The 17,992-nt window shown below is 37.7% G+C and overlaps 1 protein-coding gene and 1 long non-coding RNA gene across 2 annotated transcripts in view; both read left to right on the top strand.

The window, feature by feature from the left end:
- Nucleotides 1-11,787, top strand: part of Stxbp3 (syntaxin binding protein 3) — a 44,808-nt gene extending 33,021 nt beyond the window's left edge. Inside the window, exons 12-19 of the mRNA XM_008850425.3 lie at nucleotides 378-443; nucleotides 1,697-1,777; nucleotides 2,920-3,058; nucleotides 3,899-4,005; nucleotides 5,157-5,249; nucleotides 8,042-8,127; nucleotides 9,791-9,942; nucleotides 11,070-11,787. Of these exons, the coding sequence (XP_008848647.2) occupies nucleotides 378-443; nucleotides 1,697-1,777; nucleotides 2,920-3,058; nucleotides 3,899-4,005; nucleotides 5,157-5,249; nucleotides 8,042-8,127; nucleotides 9,791-9,942; nucleotides 11,070-11,164 (819 nt within the window). The 3' untranslated portion in view covers nucleotides 11,165-11,787. The remainder of the gene's footprint in view (nucleotides 1-377; nucleotides 444-1,696; nucleotides 1,778-2,919; nucleotides 3,059-3,898; nucleotides 4,006-5,156; nucleotides 5,250-8,041; nucleotides 8,128-9,790; nucleotides 9,943-11,069) is intronic.
- Nucleotides 11,788-12,909: 1,122 nt separating this feature from the next.
- Nucleotides 12,910-17,571, top strand: LOC115067206. Its single transcript, XR_003846641.1, has 2 exons — nucleotides 12,910-14,368; nucleotides 15,438-17,571. It is a non-coding gene; the product is annotated as an uncharacterized LOC115067206 (long non-coding RNA).
- The last annotated feature ends 421 nt before the right edge of the window (nucleotides 17,572-17,992 follow it).

Genomic DNA, 17,992 nt, shown 5'->3' with positions numbered 1-17,992 from the left:
TTGGAAACCTCCTGTCATTCTCTTGAAAAAATGTGCATGGGACTAGAAAAATTGCTCAGTGGTTAAGAGCAGTGGCTGCTCTTGCAGAGACCCAGGTTTGGTTCCCAGAATGGTGACTAACAACCATCTGTAACTCCAATTCCAGGGAATCTAATGCCCTCTTCTGGTCTCGGTGGGCATTGCTCAAATGGGTGCACTTAGACACTCATGCAGGCAAAACAACACAGAAAAAAAAAATTTAAATATTGAAAATATTTATCATATGTTGAATAAATTAAGTTTGATAATACTTAAAAGTTCAGGATTGAAAAGTTAGAATGTGGAATAATTAAATCATGTTTTTGCTTAAAATTTTTTTGAATCTTGATTTTTTCTAGGCATCACTTAGTGCTCTTACCCAGCTAATGAAAAAAATGCCCCACTTCCGTAAACAGATTACAAAGGTAAGCAGTATTATATATATCAATATTTTTAATTCATTGCTCAGTTTAGTAGTAAGATCCCTAGAGTACTTGTTGATATTTGTCCTCCAAACCTTTACTGTAGCTCTAGGAACTATCCTATATAGCCAAACCACCTACTAATTTTCTATCTGTATCATCTGTATTTATTCAAATCCAGCTAAGTTAATAGTTACAATTTAGGGGGCTGGAGAGATGGCTCAGCGGTTAAGAGCACTGACTGCTCTTGCAGAGGACCCAGGTTTGAATCCTAGCACCTACATGGCAGCTATGAACTGTCCTTGACTCCAGTTCCAGGGGAGTCTAACACCCTCTTCTGATGTCCGCGGCGTTGCACGACACGGGTGCACTCACATCCATGCAGGCAATACACTTATACACAGAAAATAAAAATTATTTTAAAAAATAGTTACAATTTAGATTTCAGAGCATTTGAGGTGTGTGTTCATGTAAACTAACATATCTCCTTTCCTTTCTTTCCATTTTTTCCTTCCCTCGCTTTCTTCCTTCAGTATTTGAGGGGTCAGTTTGGTTTGAGGCAAGGTTTCACTCTAGCCCAGGCTGAACTACGACTCACTCTGTATCCCAGGCTGGCCTCAAACTTGTGGTAATCTTCCTATTTCATCCTCAGGATTGCTGGGATTATAGGTGTGACTGCCATGCTTAGCCCAGCCCTTCTTATAAATGTCTTTATTTTTATTTATCTAATTTTATGTGTAATATGAGTGTTATGCCTACTGTATGTAAGTGCACCTATGTTGTACAATGTCCTCAGAGGCCAGAAGGGAATGTCAGATCCCCTGGAATTGGAGTTACAGGCAGTTATTAGCAGCCATGTTGGTGCTGGGAACTGGACCCAGGCACTCTACAAGAGCAGCCAGTGCTCTTAACTGCCAATCTGTCTCTCCAGCCCTATATTTTTACATTTTAAGATGTTGTAGCCCAGTCAAGAATGAATCTTTCATTATTGGACTCTAGGATTTTTTTTTTTCTTACCTAAGTTTTCCTTCCTCTTCAGATTGCACACAAATGCAGCACTTGCATTCTGGTTTTACTGTCTGCTGATCACCCCCATTGATCTCATTGGTTCTCTTTCTTGAACTGTTTCCCATTGTTACATGTTAATTTCCTTTCACCTAAACCCATACTTTCATTTGGACCCATCTTAAAAGTTTATTACCAGGTACACAAAAAGTAATTAAAATGCCTTAAATGATCATTTTCTTGCTTTTTAGCAAGTTGTCCATCTTAACTTAGCAGAAGATTGCATGAGTAAGTTCAAGCTTAATATTGAAAAGCTCTGCAAAACTGAACAGGTATGTATAGAGGCAGATAACCTATGTTCATAATAGATTTACAGAATCAACTTTGTAAGCTAAAATGTAATTTTTTGCTCAGTAGAGTGGCTAAGTTTCACAAAACCACAGATTCTTAAAAGGGAACCCATCTCTGCAGTATTTGCTGCCTAATTTCCTTGATTTGTTAGTCAGCTTTCTGTTACTAAAACAAATACCTGAAATGATCAGCTTATGAAGAGAAGTTTGTTTTGACTCACAGTTTCGCTTGGTTGTTTCTGTTTTGATGCTGGGGCATTCTTGGTGATGTGAGGCTTACAGTTTTATGATCAGTTGGTTTCATTACTTTTAGACCTATAGCACATCATAACAAGAGTGCCTGGTAGAGAAAAGAGCTCACCTCATGACAAGAAAGAAAAGAAAGAAAGGGAGGAGGGGGCAGGAGTTCCATTGTCCCCTTTAAGGACACACCCCCAAAGACCCTCTAGGCCTTACTTAGTTTCTACCATCTCCCAGCCATGCTGGGACAAAGCCCTTTCACATAGCCCCCTTTAGGGGACATTCCAGATTCAAACTACAGCACCCACCAGCGTTGACCAGTAGCATGTGCTACCTCAGTCCTTCCTGTCTGGTGTTGCAGTTCTGATTGTGGAGTCCTTTTAAGTTTTTGGAGCACCATTTCAGGGCTTTCTCAGGGGGTACAGCACAAATACCATCCTGCAGAACTCTGCACAAGCACACTTCACTTGTTTTAAGAAGTTTTGTGTGGTTTGTTTTTTTATAATTTCTAAACCGTTCAGAATATCACAGTAATAGAAATTGAATGCAAGTTGTACATAGTGTTAACTATTATAGTAGCCACTAATTATTACAAAGGTAAGAAGTAGAATTAATTTTGTGATATATTTGACTTAACCAAATATATCCAAAATATTTCAACATGTGCTTCATATAATAAAATATTTTTTGAGACAGGGTCTCCCTGTCACTCCAGCTGGCCTGGAACTTCCAATGTAGACCAGACACAAAGATTCACCTGCCTCTGCCTCCCAACTGCTGGGATTAAAGGTGTGTACCACCAGGCCTGGTTCCAGTAATACATACTTTCAACAAAAAAGTAAATTTGGACTGTAGACCACTGTCTGGATTTTATTTTCATTAAGGACCTGGCACTTGGAACTGATGCAGAAGGACAGAAGGTGAAAGATGCTATGCTTGTACTCCTTCCAGTTCTACTCAACAAAAACCATGATAACTGTGATAAAATCAGAGCAATTCTGCTGTATATCTTCAGTATTAATGGTAATGGAGATTTCACTTATGTTTTAAATGTATTAAAATACTAGCTCTGAAATCACTTGAAATTTCCTTCCTTCCTTCCTTCCTTCCTTCCTTCCTTCCTTCCTTCCTTCCTTCCCTCCCTCCCTCCCTCCCTCCCTCCCTCCCTTACCCCTTTCCTTTCCTTCTTTCATTCATTTATATGCTTTGATGGATGGTAGGGGAGAGCATTGCATGTTTGCCATAGCCTGTAAGTGGAGGCCTGAGTTTGGTAGCAGGTTCCTTTATCCCCTGAGCTATCTTCTTGGTCTCCAAGTCATATCTCTCTCTCTCTCTCTCTCTCTCTCTCTCTCTCTCTCTCTCTCTGTTTTTTGGCAGGGTCTCCCTAAGTGCCAGCCCACCTAGAAGTCACAGTGTGGACAAGGGTGACATGGATCTCATAGAGATCTACCTGCCTCTGTTTCAAGAGGGCTGGGATTAAAGGCATGTGCTACAATGCCCTGTGTCTGAGTCTTTTTTTTTTTTTTTTTGGTCTTTTTGAGACAGGGTCTCCATGTAGCCCCAACTGGCCTGGAACTCACTATGTAGACCAGGCTGGCCTTGAACTCGCAGAGATCTGCCTGCCTCTGCCTCCCAAGTTCTGGAACTAAAGGTGTGTACCACTGCATCTGGCTCCAAGTCATTTTTTAATAAGTAGTTTATTATTGATCATAAGGCAATCTTGGAAAACTCAAAGGTAGTTTGATACAAGGAAATTAGGAAAATAAGAGAAGACCAAAGTGGATTAAGTGCATTGTTTGCTTTTGTAAAAGCTTAGTTCTTATACAGTGTATCTGACTACACTCATGCTTTTGCTTTTCTAAGGAACTACAGAAGAAAATTTGGACAGACTGATCCAGAATGTAAAGATAGAAGATGACAGTGATATGATTCGGAATTGGTGTTACCTTGGTGTTCCCATTGTTCCCCAGGTGAGGAATTTTACAGTGCGTGCATGCGTGCATGCATGTGTGTGTGTGTGTGCATGTGTGTGTACTAACTGCTTTTATATGTGGAAGTTCTTACAGATCACCTTAACTTCATGCTATAAATTTTTATTATTAAATAAGCGATTAATTTTTTTTTCTCTGAATCAGGGTCTCATGTAGCTCAGACTGGCCTCAAGCTCTCTATGTAGCCAACAATGACCTGAACTCCTGATCCTTCTGTCTTCACTTCACAAATGGCAGGATTGCAAATGTGCACTACCACACCCATTTTATGCAGTGCTAGGGGATGGACCCAAGGCTTCATACAAGCTAGGCAAGCACTCTGTCAACTGAGCAACATCCCTCTAATTTTTTTTTATATTCATATGTACTTTGAATTAATACACATTTCTAGTGAATTTGTATTTTTTGACTTCTGTTGTACTTTTCTCTTTATGATTCATTTATAGTAGTTATGGTTTAGTTATATATTCAACTTTTTATACAGCACAGAAAATAATTAAATTCTCTGAAAATAGTTTAGACTCAGTGGTAGAGCACTTGCCTAGCGTACTTGAGGCCCTTGGTTTAATACCTAATAGTAAAAAATAAATAAAAACAGCTCAAAGTCAAATTTGAAAGGATTCTAGTTAGAACATCACTATTTTCCATTGAGTTTTATAATACTTTTATGTAAATTAACATTTTTCTGGCTCCTAGAAATTTAGCTTGAAAACACAAAATACTGTTCAGTGAAACTACATGAAGCCACCTAGTCTGATGTTTATTTTATCTATTATTTCTGTTTATGTGTATGAGTATACTGCCTGCATGTATGTGTGTGTACCCATGTCATGCAATGCCCACGGAGGTGAGAAGAGGACATTTGATTCCCCTGGAACTGGAGTTACAGATGGATTTTAGCTACCATGTGAGTGCTGGGAATCAAATTGAGGTCTTCTTCAGGAGCAGCCAGTACTTTTAACTGTTGAACCATCTCTCCAGCCCCTGATGTTATTTTTTTTTTTAAAAAGTACTTTCACTGTCACAGTTAAATACAGTATAGATTTGCTAGTAATTAAATCTCTGTTAGTAAATAAATTATATTTCTGAATGAAATTACTGGTATTAATTTGTTCCTCTTGTTATATTAGTCTTCACAAGCCAAGCCATTAAGAAAAGATCGGTCTGCAGAAGAGACTTTTCAGCTTTCTCGATGGACACCTTTTATCAAAGATATTATGGAGGTAAAAATTCTTAACCTTCTGTTTATATCTGAGTCCCCTCTATAGATTAGTCTTTCCTCCTTATCTGTCATTACAAGTATATCTTGCATCTAGGACTTTCTGAAGCACTTGGACAGTTTACAAAAGAAAGCTGTATATAGGATCATAGAGACAGAAACTTTGAGTCTTAAAGTTTTCAGAAAAAAATCACCACTGTCTATGAATAAATAAAAATAAGTGCACACATAGTTCATGAGAAATGCTGTTCTTTTTTAAATATTTTATGTATTATTTTTATTTTATGTATATGAGCGTATTGCCTGCATGTATTTGAGTGCACCTGTGTTGTGCAATGTCATCGGATTCCCCTGGAACTGGAGTTAAGGATGGTTCGTAGCTGCCATGTGGGTGCTGGGAATCGAACCCGGGTCCTCTGCAAGAGCAGTCAGTGCTCTTAACCGCTGAGCCATCTCTTCAGCCCCCGAGAAATGCTATTCTTTTAAATATATGTAGCATAAATTCATTTGAATGAAAGTTCAACAAAATGACATTCATAAATATATCCTTCTTAAAAATTTTATGTGTATGAGTGTATTGCCTTCGTATAAATAAGTGCACCCCTGTCTTGCAATGCCCACTGAAGTCAGAAGAGAATGTTGAATTCTCCTGGAACTGGAGTTACTGATGGTTGTTAGATGCCATGTAGGTGCTGAGAATTGAACCTGCGTCCTCTGCAAGAGCAGTCAGTGCTCTTAACCTCTGATCCATCTCTCTAGCCTCCAAATATACCTTTATTAAAAAATATTACATGGAAAATGAATGTGATTAAAATGTAAACCTCACTATAGTTTGCTGTTAGATTAAGCAGGTAAATAATGCCTTTAGTACTGTTTGCTTTTAAAAATTAATAGTTATTTTCAGTTCAGTTATAGAAATTATAAAATGAACTAATTTTAAAGTTGCCTTAGGAGCTCAGTAAAATAATCTAGCACTTTTGACTAATTAGAACTCCAATTTCATCTACTTTTGGGGGGCACTAATGTACAGTACATTACTATTTTTCTGTTTTGCAAAACTATTTTTCATCATTTGCAAATACTTGAGCATATCTGGAAAATACAAAGAACTTGGATTTTGTTTCCTACAAATTAAGTTCGTTTTTACATACACAAACACACAAATTATGCAGAAGTAGTTTCTCTTAACTAGTAGGGGTTTTTTGTTGTTTTTTTTTGTTTGTTTGTTTTTTGTCTTTTTGAGACAGGGTCTCCCTGTAGCCCCAGCTGTCCTGGAACTCACTATGTAGACCAGGCTGGCCTTGAACTCACAGAGATCCACCTACCTCTGCCTCCCAAGAGCTGGGACTAAAGGCTTGTGCCCCGCTCGCTCTTAACTAGTACTTTTAAAATAAAAATCAGGGGGCTAGAGAAATGGCTCAGTGGTTAAGAGCAGTGGCTGTTCTTGCAGGGGACCCAGGTTCAAATCCCAGAACCCACATGGCAGCTAACAGCCACCAGTGACTCCAGTTCCAGGTATCCAGTGCCCTCTTCTGACCTCCATAGGCATTGTACATGGATGCACTTACATGCAGGCAATACACTCATACACATAAAATAAAAATAATAAAATATTGCTGGGTATGATAGTGCACGCCTTTAATCCCAGCACTTGGGAGGCAGAGGCAGACAGATCTCTGTGTGTTCAAGGCCATTCTGGTCTACATAGTGAGTGCCAGTTTAGCTAGGGCTACAGGGAGACCCTGTCTCAAAAAAGACCAAATAAATAAAAATAATAAAATATTAAAAATATGTACTTTAAAAAAACATTGACCATTTAAACCTCTTTAACAAGGGTTTGCGTGCAAAATCGAGGAACCACATATGAATCTGTGACTAGTTTAGCCTTTTAGGATTTTTCTTAACTTAAAACATGATGTCTTAGAGCTAGAGAGATGGCTCAGTGATTAAGAATACTTGTTGTTCTTGTATCCATGTTTGGTTCCCAGCATGCGTGGTTGGAAATATTGGCATCTCATGACTACCTGTGACTCCAATTCCAGAAGATCTGACTCCCTCTATGGCCTCTGCAGGCTCCTGCACACATGGGGTGCACATTTACTCATACAGGCCCATACACATAAAAACAAATAAATCTTGAAAAAAAATGACTTTTCATGAATTCTTCCTTTCTTGCAGTTTATTAAGGTATTCTTTGACTACTTTGTGCTCCCTATGCCTAGTTTTCAGTACCTTTTAAACTATCATCCATAAAGCAGTTTTTTTAGTCTTATAAGACTCTGACAATTAAAAAAATATCATGAACCTATTTACTGACAAATTACATATTAATGTATTAATAAAACTTCCATAATCTGTATACAGTATATCTGTAATAAGTATATCATAAAATGTAGCACTAAAGAAAGGGAGAGTTTTCAAGTATAAAGTGAAAAGGCAAACTTTCCTCACTCACTGGATTGTCTTCAGTGTCTCAGGGCCAGGTGTGTGCATCCTGTGCAGCCACAGCTATGAAGGGTAGTGTCCTAGGATGCTATTTAGAAATGCATCCCGGGAGCTAAAAGGTCCTCATCCAGTACAGGACCCTCCAAATGAAGAAAGGTAGATCTACATTACATAGTGAGTTAATAAGTGAGAATATTAGTACATTAATTTTTTACTGCAAGTAAGATTTATGGGTTTCAAAGAAAGTTCTAATCTTAGTAAATATTTATCTATCTTTAATGTTCATTAGACCTGCATGCAAAACAGAAGTCTTGAAATTACATTTTCCTTATGGTGTTAACTCTTCTCTAGGATGCCATCGATAATAGATTAGATTCAAAAGAATGGCCATATTGTTCCCAGTGTCCGGCAGTGTGGAATGGCTCTGGAGCTGTAAGGTAAGCCTATAAAAAAGTCAATGAAATTTTCATTATTATTATACTGCAGACTAATGATTGAGAACATTACACACCTACCCTTTTTTAAACACATACTATCATAAAAGGTTGCTTTTCTTTAATCGTAACTTAAATTAATTTAGGAAAGCAAAATGAAAACATGCTTTATTATACAAAATACTTTCTTTACATAGCATAGAGTTTAACTCCCTCCCTGCCTCCTTCTGTTTTGTTTTGTTTTCTTATTTTGTTTTTTTTTCTTTGGGGCAGGATTTCACTACTTAATCTAGACTGGTAATCTTTCTTGTGAGTCATCATACCTGACTTGATTAATCCTTTTAAAATATTTGAAACATTCAGGAAGACAAAATGTTATAATGCATACTCTACCATCAGTACCCAGTTTAGCAAATCATTATAAATACAATTCCAGCTTCCTGTATATCATTCTCTGATTTTTATTCTCCCTTTCTTATAATCTAAATTTCATGTTTTATCATTCACTTATATGTCTTTTGCTTTTTCTAACTGTAATTTGGATCCTAAATAATGTTTTGAGTAGGTTTTATAGGATTTTTTTTTTTTAATTCTGTGTGTAGATGTACAAATGCTACAGCATGTATGTGGAGGTCAGAAGAGAACTTCTGGGGTCAGTTCTCTCCCTCCACAGTGTGGGTCCCAGGAATTGAACTCAGGTCATCAGGCCTTTATCCATTGAACAATCCCATTGGTCCATGTAGGATTTTTCTCTTGATGTTTGGCTCTGTTGGCTTAACTATGTTATGCTATGTTATGTTATGTTGTGTTGTGTTGTGTTGTGTTGTGTTGTGTTGTGATGTGATGTGATGTGATGTGGTGTGATGTGATGTGGCGTTCTCTATATTTATTCTACCTAGGGATTTGTTGAGTTTTTTATATCAATCATCAAATACAGGGTTTTTCAAGTGTTGTTTCTTCAAGGTTTCTTTTTGTTTTTCTATTCCCTTTCTTTCTCCTTCCTCTTTCTGAAATTCTGAATGTTTGCTATTGTTCTGTGGGTTACCTAAGTTCTATTAACTTTTATCTTTTTTCTCTCTGTTCTTCAAATATATAATACGTGTTTGCCTTCAGTTCACTGATTGTTTGGACATAGCAAGTCTGCCCTTGAGCCCATCTGGTTACTTTCTGATTGTAGTATGTGGCATAACTATGTCATTTGCCATGTGGTTCTTTTTCAGTTTCTGTGTCTGATTTTTTTGTGGTTGGGAGCAGGAACTCACTGTGTAGGACTTGTAGGACTTGATATCACAGAGATTCACTCACTTCTGCTGGGATCAAAGGAGTGCTTCACCACACCAAGCTAGGATTAGGATTAGGCTTTTTTTTTTTTTTTTTTTTTTTTTTTTGTATGAGTGTATTGCTTGCATGTAGGTAAGTGCACCCGTGTCGTGCAGTGCCCATGGAGGACAGAAGAGGCCATCAGATCCCTGGAACTGGAATTACGGACAGTTGTTAGCTACCATGTGGGTGCTGGGATTCGAACCCGGGTCTTCTGCAAGAACAACCAGTGTTCTTAACTGCTGAGCTATCTCTCTAGCCCCAGGGTTAGGCTTTTTAAAGAGTCTACACAACAATATGGCATTGGAAATGTTTGTAACGTGTTTGCTTTGTTCTTCCTTTTTAGTGCTCGTCAGAAACCCAGAACTAACTATTTAGACCTGGACCGGAAAAATGGGTCAAAGCTGATTATTTTTGTAATTGGAGGAATTACATACTCTGAAATGCGTTGCGCTTATGAAGTTTCTCAGGCACATAAATCCTGTGAGGTTATTATTGGTAAGACTTTCTTCTTTTCTGTTTCTTAAATTCTAAAGGCAAAATTATACATATGATATTTTATCTTGCTTTAAAACATTTAAGGCTGTGTTATTCAATGCAAAAAAATTAATTGTAAAATGTTTTATAATACTTGCTGATTTTTTTTCTGCTTGATATTTTTATTATTTTTAAGTATTCTGATTTTAGGGATGTAATGTTATTCCTTTAAAACTGTCTTTTGATTTTATTTGCTGATCATTAAACACTTTTTGGGCACATTACTACATTTCTATTTCAGAAATACTTGTTTTTGTGAATGTTTACCTGACATTGGTGAGGTCTGTGTGGAAGTGGGTTTTAAAATTTTCATTCTCAGCCAGCAAGAGTATGCAGTGGATAAATTGCTTGCCACACAGTTGTGCCTGACAACCTGAGTTCAGTCCCCTGAACCCACAGTGGAAGGAGAGAATGCATTCCAGGAAGTTGTCCTCCAACCTCCACATACATGCCATGGCATACATGTGCCTACACGTACACATACACACACAGTAGTAAACAAAAGTAAATTTAAAAAATTTTTTCTGCTGGGTGTAGGGGCGTGTGCCTCTAATCCCAGCTCTTGGGAGGTAGAGGCAGGCGGATCTCTGAATTCGAGGCCAGCCTGGTCTACATAGTGAGTTCTAGGCCAGTTGGGGCTATAGGGAGACCCTGTCTCAAAAAGAAAAAAAAAATTTTTTTTTCTAGTCAAAGCCACTGATAGGTAAATTCTCCTAACCCAGAGCTGCAGGATTTGTATGACAGACCTTGATCCACGCACTACTCAGACATTCTCTGTTTACTGCATGACAACTGTGACAGCACTATTATAAGAATAGAGAAAATGCCTAGAACTGCTCTTTGCTGTGTACTATAATATAGCATGAAGCAGATCAAACCCTAGTCCTGGGCAGTGTCTCTAAAGAGTAACTGAACACACTTAGTGACAAGGATTGACATATTGTCCTACAGGCAGGTTTCAGAAAGGTTCTATAGAAATGTTAAAATGCCCCAAGTGGTTTATATATTTGAAGGACAAGATAATATTTTAAGCCACGGAAGATTGATTTAACTGCTGGGCTCTGAAAATTCATCATTTCTTCTACCAGGTTCTACACATATCCTAACACCCAGAAAGCTGCTGGATGATATAAAGATGCTGAATAAATCAAAGGATAAAGTTTCCTTTCTTAAGGATGAGTAGCTTTTTTATTGTTGTTGTTCAGAAGTTTTTGTTAATATATCCAACTAAAAGAGAATAAAATGTTACTATCATATAATTTAAACAATGTAAATATTTTATGGAATAATATGCCTTTCAAATACATTTCTTAAGGGACTTTATGTATTATTTAATTTGCCATTTCTAATAATTTAAATATTGCTGCTGCTTTATACTTGATAGAACATTAAAGTGCTTCCTAATCACAAAGTTTTTTACTTTTGGAGCAGAATATATTAATGTTATAGGTAATTTTTCATAGCACCCATATACATGCTAATTATTCATTAGAGACTTATCTGTCTTATGCTGAAGTATAATGTTTGGGGGAAAGAATGATTTTAAATGAAGAGGTTATAAAACTTAAAAACCTGTAAATGCATATGATAGAATTGTTTCCTGTAAGTGCAGTTCTTTCAACTGAGATTCATGATTTCTTTTATGTGTAAAATAATTCCACTTAATAGAATTATTTCACAGTGTGTACTATCTTGCTAGATACTTCTAAAGAACAGAATTTTATGTTTGAAATTATGTATGCTTATTAGAAAACCAAAAATAATCATGAACACTCTAAGAGAAAATAAATGTATAGTTACACATTTTTTCTGAGTTTTTCTTTTCTGACTCTAAATTAGAATCAGAAAGAAGAAAAAGGAGATACCATAATATCCCCACCAAGATAATGACTTTCAGAAACAATGTATCACCTGTATGAGGTTAGGTAATATAAAAACAGGTCTGTAGATGCGTTTGTTACATAAGGGAACATCTGTATTCCAGATCTCCACTCAGCCTCATAGTGTTATAATTTTATGTGTTGTTCATGTTCAGAGTTTTGTTTTTTACAAGTAATGCTTATAATATAAAATGTTTGTATTTCAAAAGTAATGCATACCTTTGAAAACTTACACAAATATTTCCATAGTTTAAATTCCTACCAATGTCATAACTAGTCACAGGATTTGTGTATAAAATATAAGTAGGTATCATTACTTCTTTTGGGCAATGCTGGAGATCGAATGCAGGCCTCAACCATGTTTTCTACCACTGAGCTACATCCTAGCATTCCTTTTATAATTGTTATGGAAGTAGACCCATCACTTTTCCCTTTTGGCTTCAGAATTTCATGCAGTCATGCTACACATAAGATTATAAATTCACATAAGATTATAAATTTATAAATTATAAATTCTGGATAATTTTGATTTTTTTACAATTATCTTTCATCCATCTGGAATTGATATTAATGTACAAGTGAATATGTGTTAGATATTGTCTCCTAAGGGCTGGACAGATGGCTTAGTGGTTAAGGGTGTGAACTCTAGTGGGGCCAGTGGGGCATTGTGGCACATGCATTTAACCCCAGTACTCAGGAGGCAGATCTGTATGAGTTTGAAGTCAGCTTGGGTTATAGAGTAAGACCCTTTTTCAAACAAACAAACAAAAAGTGTGTCCTGTTCCTAAAGAGCACCCTAGTTCACTTCCCAGCATCCACATCTGGTGAGTCACAACCACCTATAATTCCAGCTTCCAAGAATCCGACACCCTCTACTGGCCTCCTCAGGCACCTGCACTCATGTGCACATATCTATGCACAAACACAAATAAGTACACACAATTTAAAAATAAATCTTAAGCTATGCATGATGATGCATGCCTTTAATCCCAGTACCTGGGAGGCAGAGGCAGGTGGATCGCTATGAGATCAAGGCCAGCCTGGTCTCCATAGTGAGTTCCAAGCCAGCTGTGGCTACAGGGAGACCCTGTCTCAAAAAGACCAAAATAATAATAATAATATAATAAAATAAATCTTTTAAAAAATTAAAGATACTGTCCTCTAGTGGTTGGCATTATATCCCATGCCTCCCCACACCATACCACCAGAGATGAAAAACTAGAAGTGAAGCTTACAGACTTTGAAGTAAGTAGTATTCTGTTAGAAATAGGCATTGGATCAAGATTTGGAAGACAGGCAGGAGGCAGAGGCTCATCTATGGCTGTGTAGACAGGAGGCATCTCTCCAGTTCCTTAAATTACATTTTTCAGAAATTTTCTGGCCACTAGGCTTTTTAAGATGATGTGAGTATCATTTTGTTGAGTTTCTAAAAGAGGTGATTTGATATTTTCTTTAAATTTATAGGTTAATTCAGAGGGAAAAAATGATAGAATCTTGAAATGATATCCTGGAACATGGAATGTCTGTGTCTAATCTTTATAACCTTCAAAATTTTTTCTTTAGAATATTTTGATTTTTTTTTTTTTAATGTGTATGAGTGTTTTGCCTGCATGCATGTAAGTACACCCATGGAAGCCACAAGAGGGTGTCAGAGCCCTTGGAACTGGCATTATAAACAGTTGTTAGTCCCTATGTGGGTGCTGAGAACCAAACGCAGGTCCTCTGCAAGAGCAATCGTTGCTGTTAACTCCTGGGCCATCTCTACATCCCCCAGAATATTTTATGTAGGTACTACATATTGTCAAAATATCTTATTAACTATTTGATTGTGGATTGGATCTTTTCTATTTTTTAATAGATTTTAATGTAAACCTTGTTTTTATTTTTTGAGACGGAGTCTTACTATGTACCACTGGGTGGTCTGGAACTTGCTATGTAGCCCAAGCTGGCCTCAACTGCTTCTGCCTCCCAGAGATCCACCTGTCTGTGCTGGGTTTAAAGGCATGCAGCATCACACCCAGCTTTGGGAGGCATCATTTTTAAATGCTTAAGTTAACCCATTTAGTTCTATAGTATCTTTATCATCTCCAGTTTGAAGTTCAGGAAGCTGAGACACAAAGAGGTTTGTGTAACTTGATATGGCTGTGCATACTGAGAGGAAATGTTTAGCATCCATCCATAGCTCTCTGCATCCTGTATCAGTTGTGAGAATAGTACCTCTCTAGGGGAAGGATTGATTTTTAGGTGTCTGCGTTCTATATGAGGTTTTTGAATGCCCCTGTCATACTAATTTCAGATCTTTTTTTTTTTTTTGAGTCAAGGTTTCTTGTATCCCAGGCTGACAACAACTCCCTCTATGGAAATATCCTTGAACTTCTTCTGGTCCTCCCACCTTCACCTCCCTACTGCTGGAGTTACAGGCATGCTCCACCACTCCTGGTTGTATGTGGTACTGTGAATCAAACCCATGGCTTTGTGAATGCTAGGCAGGTACTCTACCAACTGAGGTACATCTCAAACCCCTATTTCATATATATAAAGTATAGAATTGGAAAGATGCTTTGTTTATCGCTTAGTAAATTTGAATACAAGGTCATCTCATAAATTCTTAATATAAGCTGATTTTTTTCCAGAATGTTAGCATATATTTTCCAATATCCAGATTGTGAAAACAATTTTTTTTGTTGCTAGAACTAACTAAAATAATGTATTTGCCCTCTCTGAAGCAGAAATATGAACTTGATTTGTAAAGCACAGTGGGGTCACATTCTTCAGCTATATTAGCAAATAAGAAAAGGGAACTGGAGAGATGGCTCAGTGGTTAAGAGCACTGACTGCTCTTGCAGAGGACCTGGGTTCAGTTCCCAGCACCTACATGGTGGCTAACAACCATCTGTAACCATCTGTAAGTTTTACAGGGTTTGAAAGAAAATACTAATATTAAATGTTTCTTATACCACCAAGCCTAACAACCCATAAGGTGAATGGAGACAACCAGTTCACCTCTGTGCTTTGTGGCACACATGCATGTGTGTTTGTGTGTGTGTGTTTGTGTGTATACAAAGTAAATAAATGTAATTTTTTAAATTATGAAATCTGGGGGGCTAGAGAGATGGCTGAGCAGTTAAGAGCACTGACTGTTCTTGCAGAGGACCCAGATTCAGTTCCCAACACCTACATGGTGGCTAACAACTGTCCATAATTCCAGTTCCAGGGATCTGGTGCCCTCTTCTGGTATCCTTGGGCATTGCATGCATGTGGTGCTCTTGCGGGCAAAACACTCATACACATAAAATAAAAATAAATACATTTTTTAAAATTACAAAATCAAAGAAACAAGAAATGTCTTCCTCTCCGTAAAATTATACTGAAATACTTGCTTTGGATACTAAATGTAGATAAGTATATTCATGTTAATTTGATTAGGGTCCTCTTAAAGAATTCATTAAGATTACATTAGAAGAGTGATTGAAAAAAGATGTTTTCTTTAGTATAATCTAAGACTTTACTAAGGACCAGAACTTTTTAATAAAGAGCACTGAACTTTTTCTCTAACCGCCTTTCATTCTGTTGCAGCTATGGTGCAGCCTCTCAGTGGAGGAAGCACCCAGAGGCCCCCCACACTGTGGAGACTGACAAGCGGATCATAGCACTGCTGCCCTCAGGCCATGCAGACCCCCTTGCCTCACAGCATTAGAGACACAGTCTTATGTAACAAGCTGTTTTTTCTGGTTTGCTAGTGGAACTGAATTAGATGAAAGGTCTATAAGAACATGCCTGAAAGAGGAGACAGCCCAGGTCACAGAATGAATAAGCATCCTTGTAAATCAGCCTGGCACTTTTCCAGAACTCTTTTATAAGGGCATTACCCCATTCTTTATTTCTTGGATTAACTGTGCTGCAGTAATTGCTCATAATGATCCGCAGTCATCAAGGAAATTTAGAATTGCATTTAGAATATGGTTTAATAAGACCAAGATGGGACATGTTTTAAATTTTAAAAATGATTCCTTTTTCAGGAACTAGAATTCCATGGACTTGTTTCAAGGTTTCATGAACGTTTAAAAATTGTGTGCAGAATTGTGTAAATGCATATATCCCTTTTCTGTGGGAAGGCAGAGCATGACAGAAGAGAGATTCTATAACTCATTGAGTTCTCAAAGAGAGATGAACCCAAAACGGACTAAAAACTGATGAGTTATGTACATTTCTTTTGAATTTTTAAACATTTACTTTTATGTGTATGAGTGCTTTGCCGGCATGAATGTAAACGTACTGTGTGCCTGCAGTGCCCGTGCAGGCCAGAAGAAGGTGTTGAATCCCCTGGATATGGATTTATAGATGGTTATTAGCCACCTTGTGGTTGCTGGGAACGAAACCCAAGTCCTCTGGAAGAGCAACCAGTGCTCTTAACCACTGAGCCATCTCTCCAGCCCCTGTGTAAGAACATTTTAACCAAGCCAGGGAAATGTGCAATTTTAAATTCCATTTATGTGTTATTTGTTGTGTGTGTAACAGATGGGGATAAGGAGTATGAAGGAGATCAGAGAACAACTTGTGGGAGTCAGCTTTCTCCTTCTATCATGTAGGGTCCAGGGATCAAACTTAGGTTGTCAGGCTTAGCAGCAAATGCCTTTACTCAGTGAGTCATCTTGCCAGCCCATAAGTTTTTTATTTTAAACTTGAAGATGAGATAGTTTACTTGGTATGCAAAATGGTTTATCAGGTTATCAAAATTTAGTTATGTCATGAGAGAGGACAACCTAGGTTACAGAATTAGCAAGTATCTTTACATCAGAGCCTAGCGTATTTCCAGAACTGTTTTGCCTGCATGTATATAAGTGTATCCTTGTCATGCACTGCCTGCAGAGGTCAGGCAAGGGCATCAGGTCCTCTAGAACTAGATTACAGACAGTTGTTAGCTGCCATGTGGGTGCTGGGAACTGAACCCAGTTTCTCTGCAAAAGCAGCCAGTGCTCTTAACTGAGGAGCCCCTGTTTATTTATTTATTTATTTATTTATTTACATTTCCAGAACTTTTAAAGGGTGTTACCCCTGTTATAGTTGCAATATGAAATGTCCCCAAAGTTGTTCCCCAGCTGGGGGGTCCCATTTTGGGAAGCTGTAGAATCTGTAAGAGGTGAGGCCAGCCTTGAAGAAGTTGGTCACTAGGAGTGGGCCTTTGAAGGTAATCTTTGGCCCCAGTGCCTGTGGTGCACTCTGCTTCCTGGTCCACCATGACATGAGCAGCCACAGCCACACTCCTCGCATCATGAGCTGACCTACCATACCCTCCCAGCTGTGATGGACTAAAAGCCTCTGAAACCCTGAACCAAAGTAAATCTTCCTTCACTTAAGCTGCTTCTGTCAAGTGTTGTGTTCACAGCTATGGAAAAGTAGATAATAGAAGCTTCCTAGAACTATCAAAACACTTTTCAACAAATTGGATGATCTGATTGGCTCTTGGTGCATCATGAATTGGGTAGCATTAAAAGCATAGAAAACCTTAGTGGAACAAGTGAGCTTTTACAGGCAGAAAGCAAGGAACAAAAAGCAGTTGGTGTTTTCAAGGTGACTTTTCTTGCTGAGGGTAAGGCCAAGGGTACATTTCACACTAGCACATGTTGACTGGACCTCTTCTCACTGGTTACTGTGAATCTCCTGGGGTTTTCTGTTTTGTTCTTAAAAAAAAAAAAAAAAAAAAAAAAAAAACTGGCCCATTTTAAAGTTCGTTTGACTACTTAGCACTTAGTGTAAGTGGTTTCTTCCTGATTTAGAGCCTAATATAGGACCTCAGTACAAAATTGGCCTCCTATATCATTTTTGTTGTTGTGTTTTGTTTTTGTTGATTTGTTTTGTGACAGGGTCTCCCTGTAGTCCCAGCTGACTTGGAACTCAAATGTGAGTTGTCTATAAATTCCTAGCAGTGGAATTGCTTGTCAGATAAGTGCTTTGGGAATTTATAGAATTTGGTAGCTATAGACAGTCCCCAACTTGGCAATGGTTGAACTCTGATTTTCTAAACTTAATGACCATATAAAATTGATATGTATTCAGTATAAACTGTATTTCTAATTTGGAGTTTTAAATTTTATTTGTTGTGTGTGTATGTATGTGCACATGCAGGTACA

The sequence above is a fragment of the Nannospalax galili genome, unplaced genomic scaffold (genome assembly GCF_000622305.1).
Source record: "Nannospalax galili isolate Female #2095 unplaced genomic scaffold, S.galili_v1.0 scaffold5, whole genome shotgun sequence".
Lineage (NCBI taxonomy): Eukaryota > Metazoa > Chordata > Mammalia > Rodentia > Spalacidae > Nannospalax > Nannospalax galili.
Note: the sequence above shows the minus strand (reverse complement) of the source record. Positions and strands in the feature narration are given on the sequence as shown.